Here is an 18,385-nt window from a genome sequence, read left to right on the forward strand (position 1 = left end):
CGCCAGATTCCCTAGCAGCTGTCATGATGCCTTCATTTTGTGCCAGTCAAGCATTCCAAACCTCTTCCAAAGAGGAGACACACTTAAGGGCTGGCTCCTTGAAGACAAGGGATACTCCCTGCAAATGTAGATCATGACACCTGTGAGGAACCCCACTAATGAGGCACAAGAACAAAACAATCAGAGCCACATGACCACCAGGTGTGTTACTGAGCAAACCATAGGCATGTTAAAGATGCGCTTCAGATACCTTGACAGGTCTGGGGGAAGCCCTTCAGTACTCGCCAGCGAGGGTCTCCAGGATAATAATGGTGTGCTACATCTTTCACAATATAGCGCTGCAGAGAGATTTAGAGGTGGTCACGGATGAAGGCACTCGTCAATCATCCTCTGTTGGCAAACAACATTGAGGAAGAGGAGGAGGAGGATGAGGACGAGGACGAGGAGGAATATGCCAATGGTGCACTTATCACAAGACCAGCCGGGCACGTTGCTGTCTGGGATGCCAGGGATGCCCTCATCTCTCACAGGTTCTCATACTGACAGTCCAAAAATAAAGTTATTTGAGATACTCATGTCGCCCGGCACAATCACGACCACAACCACCAAACCCCCTCTCTCCCTCCCTTTGCACAAAATGATTCTTCAACCACGCATACACTGCTTGCACAGCTGCCCAATGGGTATCATCATGTATTGACATTCATCATGAATCAAATGAAGGGTCCACTTGAAAGCCTGAAAGCAATAATGGGCCAAGATTTGGAAGTGCTGATAATGAATAAATTTTAGGTGCCAACATAAAAAGAAATAGAAATCACAACATAACATTTGTTCTAACATCCTTGTGCATACACTTGGTGAATTACAATTGCTTAGCCTTTCTCTTCCTACCATTTCTACGTGATGCATCCCCTGTAGCTTCAGCAGAGGTAGAGGCAGGCTTTTAGCTTACAACCTTGGGTTTTGGAGCCTGTGAGGACCCTGCCAAAGACTGCTCCCACCTGCATCTGTGCAGGGGCAGACTCGGCCATTGGAAGAGGAGGCACTATTTAGGGTACTGATTGCGGGGGGTTGAAGAGGGGGGGAAGCGGGTGAGACGTGGGAGCACTCTCAGTGGAGTTCCCACTTCCATATCCCCTTTCGCCATCATCCTTCTCCTGGGCCAGCGCCATATCACTCCTACCACTCTGCTGGAGAGCAGCTTGGTGAAGATAAGTGACGCGTTGAAAGGCCACTGATAAGGTATCTGTCATCCTGATATAGGTAGCAGACATGCTGGCTTCCAAAGTCTGCACGGCCATGCAAATAGACTCATTTGTGAGCCGTGCTTGAAGCTCCATGGAGGTGGCCACTCTCTCCATTGTAGACATTCTCGCACTTACCTGCAACATCATTCCACTAATACTGTAGTTGGACTCCTCCAGCCTCTCAGCTATTGCGGAAAGTGTGCGTGGCACATCTTTTTTATGCGTTCATGGGATGTGGGCGTCACTAGCAAGGCCTGCATTTATTGCCCATCCCTAATTGCCCTTGAGAAGGTGGTGGTGAGCCGCCTTCTTGAACCGCTGCAGTCCGTGTGGTGAAGGTTCTCCCACAGTGCTGTTAGGAAGGGAGTTCCAGGATTTTGACCCAACGACGATGAAGGAGCGGCGATATATTTCCAAGTCGGGATGGTGTGTGACTTGGAGGGGAACGTGCAGGTGGTCTTGTTCCCATGTGCCCGCTGCCCTTGTCCTTCTAGGTGGTAGAAGTCGCGGGTTTGGGAGGTGCTGTCGAAGAAGCCTTGGCGAGTTGCTGCAGTGCATCCTGTGGATGGTACACACTGCAGCCACTGTGCGCCGGTGGTGAAGGGAGTGAATGTTTAGGGTGGTAGATGCGTGTGCCAATCAAGTGGGCTGCTTTGTCCTGGACGGTGTCGAGCTTCTTGAGTGTTGTTGGAGCTGCACTCATCCACGCAAGTGGAGAGTATTCCATCACACTCTTGACTTATGCCTTGTAGATCTCTGACTGAGTGGATCACAATTATCCCATTGAGTCCTCCTCCGCATCACTTGAGTTCATCCAAAACTCTGCTGCCAGTATCCTACTCGCACCAAGTCCAGTTCATCCATCACCGCTGTGTTTGCTGACCTACATTGGCTCACAGTCTGGGAACGCCTTGATTTTAAAATTATCATCCTTCCATGGCCTTGCCCTTCCCTATCTCTGTAACCTCCTCCAGCCCTACAACCCTCCGAGATCTCTGCGCTCCTCCAATTCTGGCCTCTTGTGCATCCCCAATTTTAATCATTCCACCATTGGTGGCCGTACCTTCATCTGCCTGTGCCCTAAGCGCTGGAGTTCCCTCCCTAAATCTCTCTGCCTCTCTACCTCTCTTTCCTCCTTTAAGGTGCACCATAAAACCTATCTCTTTGACCAAGCTTCTGGTCACCTATCCTAATATCTCCTTATGTGGCTTGGTATCAAATTTTGGTTGATAACGTTCCTGTGAAGTGTCTTGGGATGTTTTACTATGTTAAAGGCATGATATAAATACAAGTTGTAGTAGCTAGTTCCACAATTTGTGGAGGTCCACTGCCAGTCCTCGACCTCTCTCTTGCATTTTGCGCTCTTTCCTCCTACAAGGGGCAACAGCGCAGGCCTGTGAGTGACTGAGTGTGCTGTATTCACCCAGTGGTTGCAGTGCATTTGGTGAGGATGACTATCATACAGATGCATCAGAGGGTCACTGTCATATAGGTGCATCACATTGCATCAGGATTGGGTGAGTGACAGTGTTGGTTGCATAAATAGGAAGATGAGCAAGTGGATAGAAAGTGAAGGATGGTTGCTGGTGACACTTAAGTGGGTGTGAGGGGTATTGTGATGGAGTAGGCTTGCCAAGCCAGAGTGATGAAGTGGGGGGAGGGGGTGCTGTTTTACACATAAGGATGTGGATGAATCAGCAAATGTACTCACTTTTCCAGACCTGGTCAGGTCATTGAAGCGCTTCCTGCATTGCAGCCAAGACCTAGGCACTGTACTTCTGCTTGTCATCTCTTGTGCAACCTCCAGCCAAGCCTTTTTGGTGACAGACCAGGTTTCTTACTGCCATCCTTTGGATAAAGAACCTCCCTTCTAGTTCTCACAGCAGCCAGTAGTACATCCAGGGAGGCGTCAGTTAATCTAGGTGCTGCCTTTGCTCTCCTGGACTCCATTTCTCCTTTCTCCTCCAAAATCTATGTTTGAACTGGCCCTTTAAATACTGTAGTTCCAATCGCGTTATTTGTGTGTGCAGTATGTCCGCTGCGCAGCTTGGAAGCAAAAATAATTGCCTACAATTGAGTTGCGATCGCAGATTTAAACGCGCACACTTAACTTGCGGGTTCCCCACGCGCCAATCCACCCACCCGCTGAGTTCCCAGCTCCAAGTTAAAATCCAGGCCTTAGTGTTACTGGATCCTGCCTTAAATTGCTTCCCTCCCAGATTGCCCAATTTTCACATTTCAACATTGGAGGAATTTTTGGAGCTATTTTGTTTTGTAATTATCATAATACACATTTGGATCTGAAGAAATGGTGTAGAATCAAAATAAGACATACATTTTAATATATTAAGAGCAATTTTGTACCTTGAGGTCAATAACTGAATACCCTTTTTTAAGTGAGATCTGGAAAACATTTAAGCTGCTAATATAGGCTGATAACCGAGACAGGCTTTGCTTTCCACTGCCACCAACTCCTACAAGTAATGCATTTCCTCTTGGTGATTCCAAGATACGGTTTATCCGACAGATATGAGCCATTGCATCCTCAAACAGAACCTATAGAAATGAAATTTTAACAAAACATGTTTTAAAAATGCTGCTCTATAATGATTTAGTATAAATTACTTGTTGAAAGTGCAAATATTCTTCCACTTGGTTCAATAAAACTGGGCACAAAACATTCAGAAGCTTTTACTATTCAAACACTGCTCATCTGAATAAAAACATTTGTCAGATCTATTGTTCTAGTGAATGATATACAGATGTGCTGCATCATGAAGTGGTGGGATGTACCTGTGATTCTCATATGGTGTTTTCACATGTCAGTGGAGGCCAACCATTTTCCCATAGTGGAGAGGAGATCACAGAGCAGTGAACTCTAATCAGTGTTATCTCAGCAGCTGACACCAGAAAGCAAAACAGGTCACGTGCCCACCCTCTGGGGTTGATTTTAACTTGCCTAAATCGGCGATAACGGGGCGGCCTCAAAAAGGGGTCTGTAGACTTACTGCCCTGTTAACGCCTACCTTCTGCCCGCTGCCACTTTCACAGGGGCCTAATGCTGGGTAGCCGACGTGCCTGCCTGTTTCAGGATATAGGCTGCTTTTAATATGCTATAACTTTCATAGCACTCCAATTGCCATGTTAAGAAAGAACTGGTCAGAGTGGCGCAATGCACTCTCCGATGAGTTTTACTGGCGATGTTGCCGAAGAGGCCCCAAAAAGGTAGTTTTTAATTATTTTTGTGAAGCCAGGAGGAGCAGCAGTGCTCCTCCGTGTCCCACAAAAATAATCTGAGCCGCTGCCACTCCAAGCTCCATTCCCCGCAATTTGGATAGGCCCCCCGGATTTCCCTTGCGGCTGGCCTGGCTGTTTCTGGGCCACCCATTAATGGTCCTGTCTGAATTCGGCGAACTATATTAAGACACCAATTTGGGGTAGACAGTTCCATTTAAATAAGGCCTGGGCCTCAAAACTGCTCTGACCTCTTTGCTGTGAGTTGCTGGAGCGCTCCGCTGATCGGCCGTTCAAAAGTTAAAATTGACCCCTCTCAGTCAGAAACTGGTGCATGACAAGGCACCTATAGGGGAGAGAAAATAATAGAACCATGGGCATCTGGAGCAGCATCTTGTTGCATCCTCAGGGAAAATGCCTGTTCTGGCTGAAGATTGATTTAAAAAAAAAAATAATGCCTTTTGCCATTATCAATCCAGCAATGTGGGCTCCAATGAGTAATGTTGGCATCATGCAGATGTACTTTTCATTGAGGGTAAACGAGGTGGAACTGGCAGAATTTATGGCAGGTGGCATCTTCCACTGTTGTCACCACAGAAGGGGATGGGCACAAGAAGTATTTGTCCCCTCTTCCTGTGGAATTTTGATGCCTGGCAGAAAGGGGCGGAGCCCCAGCATAACTGGATGCCTGCAGCAACGAAGCATTCCAGCTGCCATAAAATTGTGGCTGGGAGGAGTGAATCGGTCGCCCTGCGATCGACTCTACTTCAGGGTGGAGTTCAAATTTAAAGGTCCTTTCACAAGCCCTTAGAAACAATCAATGCCAGTAACATGCTGATGGTACCAACAACCAGTGTTGCTATATCGGAAATAACAGGATGACATCATTATTGAATCTTAATATATATCTTCTACTTACCACTAGGATCATAATTAGATAGCATTTCTCATGGAAGAGGGTAGGCCTTTTAAGTGGTGTCTAATTCCTGAATTAGGGACAAATCTGCTGAACAGTTGGTCTTCTTTGGAACACAAGCCTTACCAATAATTATGTTTCCTAAAGCACATGAAGACTGCCAGTCCAACTTTATTTTTGAGGAGGAATTTAGACTGGGATCTTATTATTTCATATCCTCATGCTGTATAAAATAGTGTTGGTTCACTGGACACTGGAACCCTGAACTAAATAATTTATTTTTACATTTGTTCTAAGGATGTGGGCGAACTGGCAAAGCCACATTTTTATTGCCCATCCTTGTTGTTCGGAAAAGGTGGTGGCGGGCCTTCTCCATGAATCTCTGCAGTCCTTGTGCTCATGAGGCCCCACAATGGTTTAAGATAGGGAATTCCATAATTATGATTTAGCAGTGATGAAAGAATGGCAGTATATGTCCAAGTCAGGATGGTGTCTGACTTGGAGGGGAACTTGGAGGTGATGGTGTTCCCTTGACATAGCTGCTCTTGTCCTTCTCAGCCGTGGGGTTGAGAGTTGCTGTTGAAGTAATCTGGGTGAGTTTCTGCAGTGAATCCTGCAGATAGTACATAGTGCACAATACCACGGTGGCAGAAGGCTGTGGATATTGAGCTCAATGGCAGGGGTGCTGATCAAGTGGACTGCTCTGTCCTGGACGATGTTGAGCTTTTGAGTGTTGTTGCCCATCCAGTCAAGTGGTAAGGATTACATTATACCTTCGACTTAAGTCTAGTGGATGGTGGAAAAGCTTTGAATGGTCTGGAGGTGAGCGACTTATCACAGAGTACTCAGTTTCTGCCCTGTTTTTGTAACCATGTTGCAGATATGGCTGGTTCAGTAAAGCTTCTGGTCAGTGGCGATCTCCAGGATTTTACTGGTGGGGAAATTGGTGATGGGAGTGCCGTTGAAGGTCAGCAGGAGATGGTTAGGCCTTTCCTTGTTTGCTGTGGTCATTATCTGGCATTTATGTGGTGTGAGTTATACATGCTACTTCTCAGCACAAATCTGGATGTTGTCCAGGTCCTGCCATAGGCTGACATGGGCTGCTTCATTGTTGGAAAAGTTGTGAATGGAGCTGAACACTGTGGAATCATTAGCGCACCGTCCCACTCCTAACCTCATGATGGAGGGAAGGTCACTGATGAAGCAACTGAAGGTGGTTGGGCCAGGGAAAATTCCCTGCGGAACTCATGCAGCAATGTCCTGAGGCTGTGATGATTGGCCTCCAACAACCACAACCATTTTCCTTTGTGTTAATTATTACCAGCCACTGGAGAGTTTTCCCCTTGATCCCAATTAACCACAGATTTGCTAGGGCTTCTTGGTGACATACGCTGTTGAATGCTGTGTGGATGTCGAGGGCAGCAACTTTCAGCTCTTGTCTGGCATTCAGCTCCTGTGTCCATGTCTGAATCATAGCGGTGACAAGGTCTGGAGCTGAGCTGTTCTAGTGGAACCCAAACTGAGCATCAGCGAGCAGATTATTGATGAATTGTTGATGACTTCTTTCATCACTTTGTTGATTGAGAGGAGGCGGATACAACAGTAATTGGCCAAATTAGATTTGTCCTGCTTTTTGTGGCTAGGGCAATGGGAAGTTTCTGCAATGTTGGATAGATGCCAGTGTTGCACGGGAATAGTTTAGCTTGGGGACGGCTAATTCTGGTGCATATGTCTTCAGCATTACAATCGGGGATATTGTCAGGGACCACAGCCTTCGCTGTGCCTGGTGCACTCAGCTGCTTTTTAATGTCATGTTGAGTGAACTGACTCGCATCTATGATAATGAGGACTTCAGGAGGGAACCAAGTGGGAATGTCTGCCTGACACTTGTGGCTGAAGATTTCTGCAAACCCTTCTGCCTTGTTTCATGCATTCATATGCTGGACTCCGCCATAGTTGAGGGTGGGGAAATTCATGGAGCCTCCACCTTCTGTTAGTTGCCTGATTCACCACCACTATTCTTCACTGGATATGGTAGGGCTACAGAGCTTTCCTATGATCCATTGATTGTGGGATTTCTTAGCTCTATCTAAAGCCTTCTGCTTTCGGTGTTTAGAATGAAGATAGAATTGTGTTGTAGCTTCACTAGGATGGTGCCCAGTGCTGCCCCTGGCATGTCCTTCTACACTCCCCATTGAATCAGGATTGGCCATCAGGTTACAGATTGTGGTGGTAGCCAATTCTGCTGCTGCTGATGGCCCACAGTGTCTCATTGATACCCAGTTTTGGGCTACTAGATCTGTCCTTAGTCTGTTCCAGTTAGAATGGTGGTCATGCCACATTATATGGTGGAGGGTGTCCTGATTGTGAAAACTTTTCACAAGCTGTCTTGCTGGCCTCCTGGCATCTGCTGCCACTTCTGCAATTTTCTGCCATTAACATCTTGGCAATACTGGGCATCAGCAATGTCTTGCCGTCTTGGCGCTTGGCATCCAATATTGCTAAGGTGGCCAGTGAGGGTTTAATTTTAAAAGCCCTAATCCTGCCAATTTCTAAATCATTGGTGCAACCGCACTTGGAATACTGTCCCTGTAATAGATCTTTTCTGCAGATCAGGCTTGAAGAGATGGCATATCTCTATCATAGCCTGCCTTGTGGAGCATTTATGGCCAGAACACGTCTCCAGACACTTCCAAGTAAGTGTTCTTAGGTCCAGGGAAAAGGCCGAATGGACGTTAGATATCTGAAGGTGCAATCCTCTTGTTTTTGTTCTCTATGAACTCCACTGCCCACTCCAAAGCCATCACTGCCATTGGGATGCTCAATGTAATTTCCAGACTGAAGGCTATGGTTGATGCTAATGAAGTAGCTGCTATTAACAACAGTGCTTTTCTAATAGACAATTTTAATATCACCTGTTTGATTATAAGACTTGGTATGATGATAGCATCACATTCAAAAAAATACTTTCTTTTCCTGTCACTTCAATATAATTTTTTAAAATTCACTTACCAAATTCATTGCAGCATTGATTTCATTGTAGCTCTCCAGAGCATCCATTAATAGTTTATTCAGAGATGCCCAGCTCCTCACAGGTAAATACTTAGGTTCTCCAATACCAGCAGAAAAATGACAATAAACATTGGGTTTTTCAAAAAGACTGGACTCATCCATATCCTGCCCATACAAAAATAAAACTACAGTCTTAATTTGAATAAAATACAGTAGTACAATAAAGTCAAATTGGGGAATAAAACACATAAGTTAGATTATTTACATTGTTACGTCCTTTTCATACGTCAAATAGAAGCTACTTTGGAAAATAGGAAGATTTTTCAAGTTTATGTCATACAGTTTTGAAATAACTAATTAAAATGGAAGCTGTCTTCCCTTAACCCAATTTCAAAATGGGGAAAAGAGGCTTGGAGACAGAGGGCGCTAAATTGGGCTGTGTAGCGCCCGTTGTTTCGATGCTACATGGCCTCTCTAACATCCAAGATAGCGCCTTGGCTGTGCACACGCATTTCCAGTATGAAGTGCGCCAGACGCCATCTTGATATAGGAGTTAGCGCATGTGCAAATACCTAACGCCGGAAGCATGTAAATTAAGGAGAAAATGTGTGCAATCAATGTGCAACGCTTATTTAAAGTGATAGATACCATTTTGGACCTAACGCTCAACTCAACGCATAGTCTTAACCACGCAGACCTAAACGTGTCTTAAGAGTGCCTGGAGGATTCCCCCACCACTAGCGCTATTTAAAGGGACCATGCAGGATTTACAAGTTAGTTACTGGATTATTGCTGATGGAAAAGGAAGTGTTTTTTGAAGCTCCCCATACTTACTGAGAATTCCTAGAGTACTTTTGAGTGTGGTTTGGCAGGTACTGCCTTACGGTTTGGAAAGTTGCAACCATGGTTGAACAACATTCCTGACAACAATGGGTGGTGTGCTAGGTCTCCCACTAGGCATTGAGCACGTCTGGAAGCATGCAGAGAGGCCACGCACACCAGGTCAAGCTGCGAAGAGAGGGAGGATGAAGAGGTGCAGGGCACTGAGCAGGAGGCCGTATCCAATATCCAATGAGGGCCTTCCGGGACCAATTCTCTTACCTCAACATGACCGAAGTTGATTGCACCCAATGCCTGAGGTTCACCAAGGAAGCTGTGACCAAGATCTGTCAACAGGTACGGCCACAACAGCAGCCTCAGAGCAAGTCAAGGAAAGCATTGCCTGTGGCTGTAAAGGTCACCGTGGCACTGAATTTCTACGGCTCAGGATCATTTTAGACCTCCGCTGGTGACATGTGCAACATCTCGCAGTATGCAGTGCACTGCTGCATAAGGGAGGTCACAGACGCACTGTACAAGATCAGGAACAGGTTCATCACCTTCCCTCTTGACAGAGACAAGCAGAACGAGCGAGCACGGGGGTTCATTCGCATTGCTGGCTTCACCATGGTGCAGGGTGCCATTGACTGCACGCACATTGTCCTGCTTGCTCCGAATAACAACTCGACCATCTTCGTCAACCGAAAGGGCTTCCACTCCCTCAACATGCAGCTGGTGTGCGACCACACGCATCGAATCATGGACGTCGATGCCCGCTACCCTGGAAGCAGTCACGATGCCATCGTCATGCGGCAGTCCAACATGCCAGCTATCTTTCACTTGGCTCGGCAAGTCAAAGGCTGGCTACTGGGTGACAAGGGCTATCCCCTCACGCATGGCTCATGACTCCGGTCAGGAACCCACGCACACGTGCAAAGCAGGCCTATAATGAGAGCCATGCTGTCACACGCAACATCGTGGAGCACACCATAGGCCTTCTCAAATAATGCTTCCACTGCCTGGACCAGTCTGGAGGAGCCCTGCTGTACTTCGCTGAGTGGGTGGGCAGATTCGTGGTGGTATGCTGCTTGCTGCACAACCTCGCCATCATGAGGGACCAGTCATTGCCACCTATGATCGGAGAAGACCCTGAGCCAGAGGTGGAGGATGAGGAGGCTGAGGGGGAGGATGGGGAGGAGCCGGAAGAGGGAGAGGAGGAAGACGCAAAGGTGCAACAGGGACCACACGGCTTGTGTGCTTGCATGCTCGCCTGATCAATGCCCGCTATCAATAATGTCAACCACACCCCCCAACTCACCAACAGTCCTACGCTCCCCACCTTTCCGCTCCCACAAGACAATCAAATCACCCTTCATCTGATTGCTCATTGGTTTCCCTCTCAGCTCATCGCACAAATAAAAACCACCATCAAATGCAAATTCAAAGTCACATTTATCAATGAATAAATTAAATTATGGAAACAGAAGTATTCACCCTTGTGCATTGCCTTGGTGCCTGTTGTTCATGTGCCTTTACCTAACCTAGTGTTCCTACGAGGTGCTTTCCCAATGGCTGAAGCATGGGTGGTGGGAGGCTGCTGGCCTTCAAATTAGGAGCGTGCAGATGGCCTTGGAGGACGACCTCGAGCAGCTCTGGGCCAGGAGGGCCCGGCTTCAGACTGCACCATCTCAGCATGGGCTGCATCAGTCTGGTCTGGCTAGCTGATAGGCAACAACAAGGGCACTGGCGGAGTGGGAGGGGTGGGAGCGGGAATGCTGTCGTCCTGAGAGAGGACAGCAGGTCCGACTGCCGTAGCGCCACTGCCATTCTCCCGGGGGGGGGGGGGGGGCGCATCAGCAATCCTGGTGATCAGCAGGAGAACGTATTGCTGGAGTGCTGTGATGCCCTGGAAGCCCCATTCCACAGTGGTCCCTAGAGCCACGATAGCAGCAGTCTGAGCTTCCATAGCAGCAGTCTGAGCAGCAACCGTAGCTGGCAGACCTTCGATGACGTCGGTTTGTGCTGCAATGGAAGCAGTGACATTGGCCATCAGACGCTGCATCATGGGTTCCACAGGTGTGCTGATGGAGGTGACCACCCGTTCCATGTTGGAAAGGATGGGCTCCAAGCTCTGCGCAAAGCCCTGTGCCAAGTTGCAGCTGGACTCCTCCATGCCCCTGTCATTGTGTGCAGGTTTTCTGGCAGGCTTTCCAGTGCACCAAGCATTTGGTGGTGTACGTCCATCAGCCGTCTTCTGTAGCCTGGCACATCGAAGTCCTCATCTGACTCCTCTGCAGCAGAACTAGTGAGCAACCTCGCCCTCCGGCGGGCTGGCACCTGCGGTACCCGTTACCCCCACCCTGGCTCCTGCGCACGTGAATTTCAAGCTTCCTTGGGCACCAAGGGGACCTACATACCGTTCACCCTCTAAAATTAGTAGTTGTACAAGTAAATAAGAAAGAGAAAGAATTGCATTTATATAGTGCTTTTCATGACCTCAGAATGTCCCAAAGCACTTAACAACCAATCAATTATTTCTAAAGTGTAGTCACTGTTGTAATGTAGGGAAACATGGCAGACAATTAGCACATAGCAAGGTCCCACAAACAGCAATTAGATAAATGACCAAATAATCTGTATTTGTTGGGGTTGTTTGAGGAATAACTGTTGGCCATGATACCAGAAGAACTTCATGCTCTCCTTTGAATAGTGCCTTGGGATCTTTTATGTCCACCTGAGAGCGCAGATGAGACCTTGATTTAGTGGGCCATAATTTGCTGCAGCAGGGCATATTTTTTAAGATGTTTCTGACACTTCAACATGTTGTCCATTTATTAGTTAGTTAGACTTGCACATTTAGATTTTTAAATTTTTTGAGTGGCAAGTTACTGAAAGTGTGAGCTGATAACATCACAGAGAGGGAAACAGGGCATCTGGGACCTGAATGAAAAGGGCAAGCAACTGTGTATCTCCTTAACCAATCAGATTGAAGGATTGTGAAATTACCAGTGCAAAGAATCAGAAGAAGGTGTAAATTAGAGTGGGTGAATATAATGCCAAATCAGGTACAGAAAGAGAGGGACAGAAAGAATGGATTAAGAGAGAAAGTAAAAAAAAAATGTAAAAATTTTAAATTTGATATTTTTAAAATCACCAACAATTAAAACCTGAAGGAATGTGACTCCACACTTAATTTTCAGTGCCGGAAAGGTTGATTGGCAGTAATTGACACTTATCACATCATTAAAAGAATCTCTGACAACTAAAAAGCTCCCTTTGTCTGAATCCAGGCGATTAAATATGTATGGGCATAAAATGGCGCCAAGACAGGCTCATTGCATCACTTCAGACAAGCCCTGACTTCCTGTGGCGAGTTTAGTTCATATTTACCGCTCAAATACAGCAACTTCACGCCATTCAATACATTTCAATAGTTTTTTTAAATTCGTTCATGGGATGTGGGTGTCGCTGGCAAGGCCGGCATTAATTGCCCATCCTTAATTGCCCTTGAGAAGGTGGTGGTGAGCTGCCTTCTTGAACCGCTGCAGTCCGTGTGGTGAAGGTTCTCCCACAGTGCTGTTAGGGAGTTCCAGGATTTTGACCCAGCGACGATGAAGGAACGGCGATATATTTCCAAGTCGGGCTGGTGTGTGACTTGGACGGGATCGTGCAGGTGGTATTGTTCCCATGTGCCTGCTGCTCTTGTCCTTCTAGGTGGTAGAGGTCGTGGGTTTGGGAGGTGCTGTCGAAGAAGCCTTGGCGAGTTGCTGCAGTGCATCCTGTGGATGGTACACACTGCAGCCACAGTGCGCCGGTGGTGAAGGGAGTGAATGTTTAGGGTGGTGGATGGGGTGCCAATCAAGCGGGCTGCTTTGTCCTGGATGGTATCGAGCTTCTTGAGTGTTGTTGGAGCTGCACTCATCCAGGCAAGTGGAGAGTATTCCATCACACTCTGACTTGTGCCTTGTAGATGGTGGAAAGGCTTTGGGGAGTCAGGAGGTGAGTCACTCGCCACAGAATACCCAGCCTCTGACCTGCTCTTGTAGCCACAGTATTTATGTGGCTGGTTCAGTTAAATTTCTGGTCAATGGTGACCTCCAGGATGTTGATGGTGAGGGATTCGGTGATGGTAATGCCGTTGAATGTCAAGGGGAGGTGGTTAGACCCTCTCTTGTTGGAGATGGTCATTGCCTGGCACTTGTCTGGCGCAAATGTTACTTGCCACTTACGAGCCCAAGCCTGGATGTTGTCCAGGTCTTGCTGCATGCGGGCTCGGACTGCTTCATTATCTGAGGGGTTGCGAATGGAACTGAACACTGTGCAATCATCAGCGAACATCCCCATTTCTGACTTTATGATGGAGGGAAGGTCATTGATGAAGCAGCTGAAGATGGTTGGGCCTAGGACACTGCCCTGAGGAACTCCTGCAGCAATGCCCTGGGGCTGAGATGATTGGCCTCCAACAACCACTGCCATCTTCCTTTGTGCTAGGTATGACTCCAGCCACTGGAGAGTTTTCCCCCTGATTCCCATTGACTTCAATTTTACTCGGGCTCCTTGGTGGCACACTCGGTCAAATGCTGCCTTGATGATTGAGAGTGAGGCAGCAACGAGATGCCGTTGACACGAAGCTAACAGTGGAACAACGCAACATGGATAGCAACGTTTGGATATCCACCTTTAACCGCTCATCTGCCCCTCGCCTAAAGTTGCTGTATCATTTGCGCATAAATAACGGAGAGTACCATTAGCCTCGCCATTATTTTGACAGCAAAATGTGGCCCATTGTCTCATCTGAAAGACGGCACCTCCTACGGAGTAGCACTCCATCAGTACTTCACTTACGTATCAGCCTAGATTATGTGCTCAAGTCTCTGAAGTGGAGTTTGAACCCATGACCTTTTGACTCAAAGGAGAGAGTGCTACCACTGAGCCAAGGACATAGAAATAATTTTACAATATGGATATAAATTTTGTTACAAATCTACACTTCTTTTATATACATTTGTGTATTAGATGCAATATATCTGTAATGAGGACAAATGTCTTCTAGGTTTTATTCGTGGTGCTTGAAGTTAACACAGAAATCTGGGATGCCAACAGAAAAACAGATTTCCCATAACTTAATACATGCTTGAACACCCCTAGTTTGGTAAGAGTTGGTAACTATATTTGACCTTTGTGGTTCAAGAAACTGTAAGCAAGGACATTGTCTGAGAAGCAATGGAAGTGATGCATTAAGCTTCATTCCTGGTTTTCTAAACTCTAAGAAGAAGCTGCAATTTCCATCATAATCTGTTATTAATTACCAATTAAATTATATAATAATTATGCAGTTCTTGTAATTATTTCCTTTTTACCTGGAACATATTTTTTAAAATGCAGACAATTAATTACCTGAAAGTATTTTTTACATATGTACAGCTGATGTCTTGGAAAGTTTTCTGTATCATGTACATCAACTAATTTATCACCATAAACTCGGGCAGTTTCATGTAACAGGAGTCGGACTAAATCATGAACATTTTTCGCACATTCTAATGTCAAAAACAGAAAACCCTGCAATAAAAACAGTTTAATAAAAATATAAGTATCATTACCACAACAATAGTTTTAATAGTTTGGCATAGTTTTAATGGACTGCAGTAGATAAGAGTGGTGGGGATGCAGATGTGCAGGCTTATTTAGTTGTAGCTCTTAACAGGATCTATTGTCTGTGGCAGATACTACTTTGGAATACTATGCATATTGGGCTTTAGCAGTTTCAATCAGTGTTCATGAAGATAACAACAAGGAAATATATTGCAATCCATTGGATAGATAACACAATGGAAGGCATTCGATGTAATGGAATGCATCGGGAGCCACTCTCTACATTATCAGGGTGGAAACCCAAGGCATACAATGGGGGGAATTTTAACCCCGCAGGACAGGTGGGGCAGTGGCGGGGTTAAATTGTTAATTGTTTTCCAGCACTGTTTGTGGGCTTGGAGGAGCAGGAGTGCTTCCCCCAGCACTCCAAGCAAACCTGATCTTCCGACCCTCCTGCAATCTCCAGACTGCCCTCGTGGTTGGCTTCCCCCTCTCCCCGCAATCTCTAGACTCCTCCACGATCGGCCGATCCCACCCCCTCCTGGATCTCTCCGGGCCCCTCGGCGATCCAATTTCTCCTCCCCGTGATCTCTCCTCCCTGCAATCTGATCTCTCCACCCCCCAAACTCCCCGCGATCTTGCTCCCTCCTCTCTGCCACGCACCGAGCACCACCCCCCCACAACCCCTGATCATCTTAATAGCCAAGGACTGTCCCCAGCAGTCCCCGGCTGCTGCCTTATATAGCAGGCTTTCTTGCCCGGCAGCAGCCAGCCTCTCAATCTGGCTGGCTGCCGGGCTGAAAACAAAGTAAAAAAATTCTAATGAAGTCCTGCCATTAAATTCGGTGGGACCTCCACCTTCCCGGTATCTACGGGTTTTCTGGCCGCTGACAGGCTCCCCCACTCCCTCCCCGCCTCCCCGTAAATATCGGGGCCAATGTGTCCAAAGCACCCAGCATACTCAATGTGGGTGGTGAGTGTAAAAAGAGGGAGGGGTATTTGATCTTGCACACAAGCTATGTGGTAGGCTCATTTTGGATATCAACTTTGATGTAAATTAGGCAGTTGCCCCATAATGTGACAGGATTGCCTGAACTGCTTGGAAAGCTGCTTTGGAAAAACATTCTGGCACCCCTGCTCCTTAGCACTCTATTTTGCCCACATGCTGCTTTCACACAGGAAAATTAGTAGCCAGCAGCCCCTCGCAGGCTCCTACATATGACATTGTGGCCCAAGTGCTGCTAATATGCCATGAGCATATTTCTGGTATGCCAATATATTGTGGAAATGAGCTGACTTTGCGCGATGTGGTGAGATAAACTCATTTATGCAGAGGTGCAGACAACACCAGCACAGCACTGGCATCAGTAGCATTCATGCTAGCTGCCCTAGTGACGCTTAAATAATTAAAAATCCTGGTTCTAGCAACATCCATTGTATCACGCCTTTCAACAGTTTCACACGTCAAGGCATTTCATGACCTTAGGGCAAAAATTAGTAATTGGCTGAAAGGTGTTTATATCAGTTAGATAGACTTTTGGGCATAATCTTAGTGACAATGTACCATCACTCGCTCTTACTCTGCAAGCACCAACACAGAAATCAGCAACCCACGTGACTTAGATGCTGAATCCTCAATGTAGTCCCCTCAATGAGCACAAGCGAGCAGGTGAGCTTGAAAGTGGCAAGGAAGAGCTAACTGTCCAGGGCGCATGCCAGAATCATTTAAAAGCTTCATTATCATATTTAAATAAGGGTCCTAGCTTGTTGTAGGACCCTTTTGTGAAGTTGGTTTGACTCAGCGCCTGACCCGCCAGCCACTCATGGCGCTAACAAGCAGCAAGGTTCCTAAAGCGGAGCTATTTAAAGGGCTTATCCACTCCATACAGGTTAGTTGCTGTTTTGTTTCTTTTATGTCGCTGATTAACTTCTGAGCGTTTTTTTGACTATTATTCACACTAACTATTATTGAATTAATAGCTTGAAATCACTTTTTGATTGACTCATGAATTAATGGAATGTGAAGACCATTTTTCCAAACGGGAAAAATGAATTGGTCCATTGCATATGGGGCATTTTATTACAGCGCAGGAGCTAAAGGGTACCACGTTGTTCAGCAACACTTGATATTGACGTGTACCACTGTCTCCCACTGACAGGACGTTGCCTACCATCTGGTTTCCTCAGAACAATTGATCAGATTAAATTCAGCGGTAGCTGGACAATGCAATTGATAGAATTCCAAAGAATGCCTGATAGAGATCTATTGCTCAAGTATTGCGGTTATAGCTCATTTGGAGATCGCTGTATAGTGGTTCAATATGCATATAATTACAAACTCAACATAAATATGCATGAACAAGCAATAATGATCCAATAAATTAGAAAAAAAATAGAAAGAGCTATATCTAGTAAATGTATACATTCATAGGGTTGCAAGTGAAATACCTGGAATATGTTAGAAAGGTCTCTCAAGTTGAATATGTAATGAAATTTTATGGCAGTTGGTAGGTAAAATGCTGCAACTTTCTGGTGCAAAGCTGTCGATAAAAAAAACATTAAGTTGTCAAAAAAGTACTGATGCCGTAAAATATCATAATGCTCCTCTTTAAACATTTAAAAGAATAGTTCTAATTGACTGGACAATTGTGTCTTCCTCAACACAACCTTGTTGATTCCATGGGGTGAATGTGATCAGGGTTTCAATCCAAAATGATGGCAAGCAGCAGCAGAGGACTGAAAAATCCAGGTTTAAGAGAAGAATAGTTGGGAAGCAGGAAAGTTATGTCAGAAAGGAAAAGAAGTGGGATTATGGGCTTTATACCGATAAAAACAGTGCGGAGGAGGGGGAGTTGGCCATAATTTTGCTCTCTCTAGCTTATTGTCCTTATAAAAGTTAAATTATGAGGGCCATGCAGATTGGGGCTGGGATTTTCTGCCCTCATTCTGCTGATTTTTTTGTATAAGTGAGAGGGTGGGTGGTGGCGGGGTGGGGGTGGGGGGTCAGGGGGTAGGAAATGGATCAGTGACCTGCTTCACCAGGTCCCCATACATTTTTACAGCCTCTATATTTCCTGCCAGAGGTGATGTGTGACGTTCAATACACTTGCTCATATATGGATGAGTGTATTGGAATTATATTCATATCATGGAAATAGGTCATGATATATTTATTGTCATTTGAGCCATAGCAACACTGGGTGCCAAGGATGCCTGGCATCCAGTGTCAATATGGTGGTGGGGGGATGGGATATTTAAATTTCAAAGCCATGAAAGCCTCTGTAGTTGACTGTGGGACACAGGTGCAAATTTTAAAAATGTTAGTTTTTTTCAAAAGCCATCAGAAGCCAGTAGCTACACTATTCTGTGGCAGGCCTGCAATCCCTGTGACAGCCAATCTGCACTCTCCTCCAGGTAGACATCATGGCAGAGGCTGAGGAGCCACCAAAATTACTGAAATGACCCCGAGTCTGGAAAATCAACCGGAGTCAGGGTAGTTTCTTAATGGGGGGGGGATGGAGGATGGTGGATGGAGGCATCCCACAACACCAAAGCTACACCC

General features: G+C 46.2%; 1 protein-coding gene across 1 annotated transcript in view; it reads right to left on the reverse strand.

Annotated features, from left to right (window-relative positions):
• Positions 1-18,385, reverse strand: part of LOC137341448 (dynein axonemal heavy chain 17-like) — a 574,489-nt gene that overhangs the window by 143,308 nt on the left and 412,796 nt on the right. The window contains exons 50-53 of the mRNA XM_068004561.1: positions 17,272-17,363; positions 14,629-14,790; positions 8,413-8,577; positions 3,615-3,806 (exon numbers count right to left, since the gene is read on the reverse strand). Of these exons, the coding sequence (XP_067860662.1) occupies positions 3,615-3,806; positions 8,413-8,577; positions 14,629-14,790; positions 17,272-17,363 (611 nt within the window). The remainder of the gene's footprint in view (positions 1-3,614; positions 3,807-8,412; positions 8,578-14,628; positions 14,791-17,271; positions 17,364-18,385) is intronic.

This window comes from Heptranchias perlo, chromosome 23 (genome assembly GCF_035084215.1).
Source record: "Heptranchias perlo isolate sHepPer1 chromosome 23, sHepPer1.hap1, whole genome shotgun sequence".
In the NCBI taxonomy this organism is placed as follows: domain Eukaryota; kingdom Metazoa; phylum Chordata; class Chondrichthyes; order Hexanchiformes; family Hexanchidae; genus Heptranchias; species Heptranchias perlo.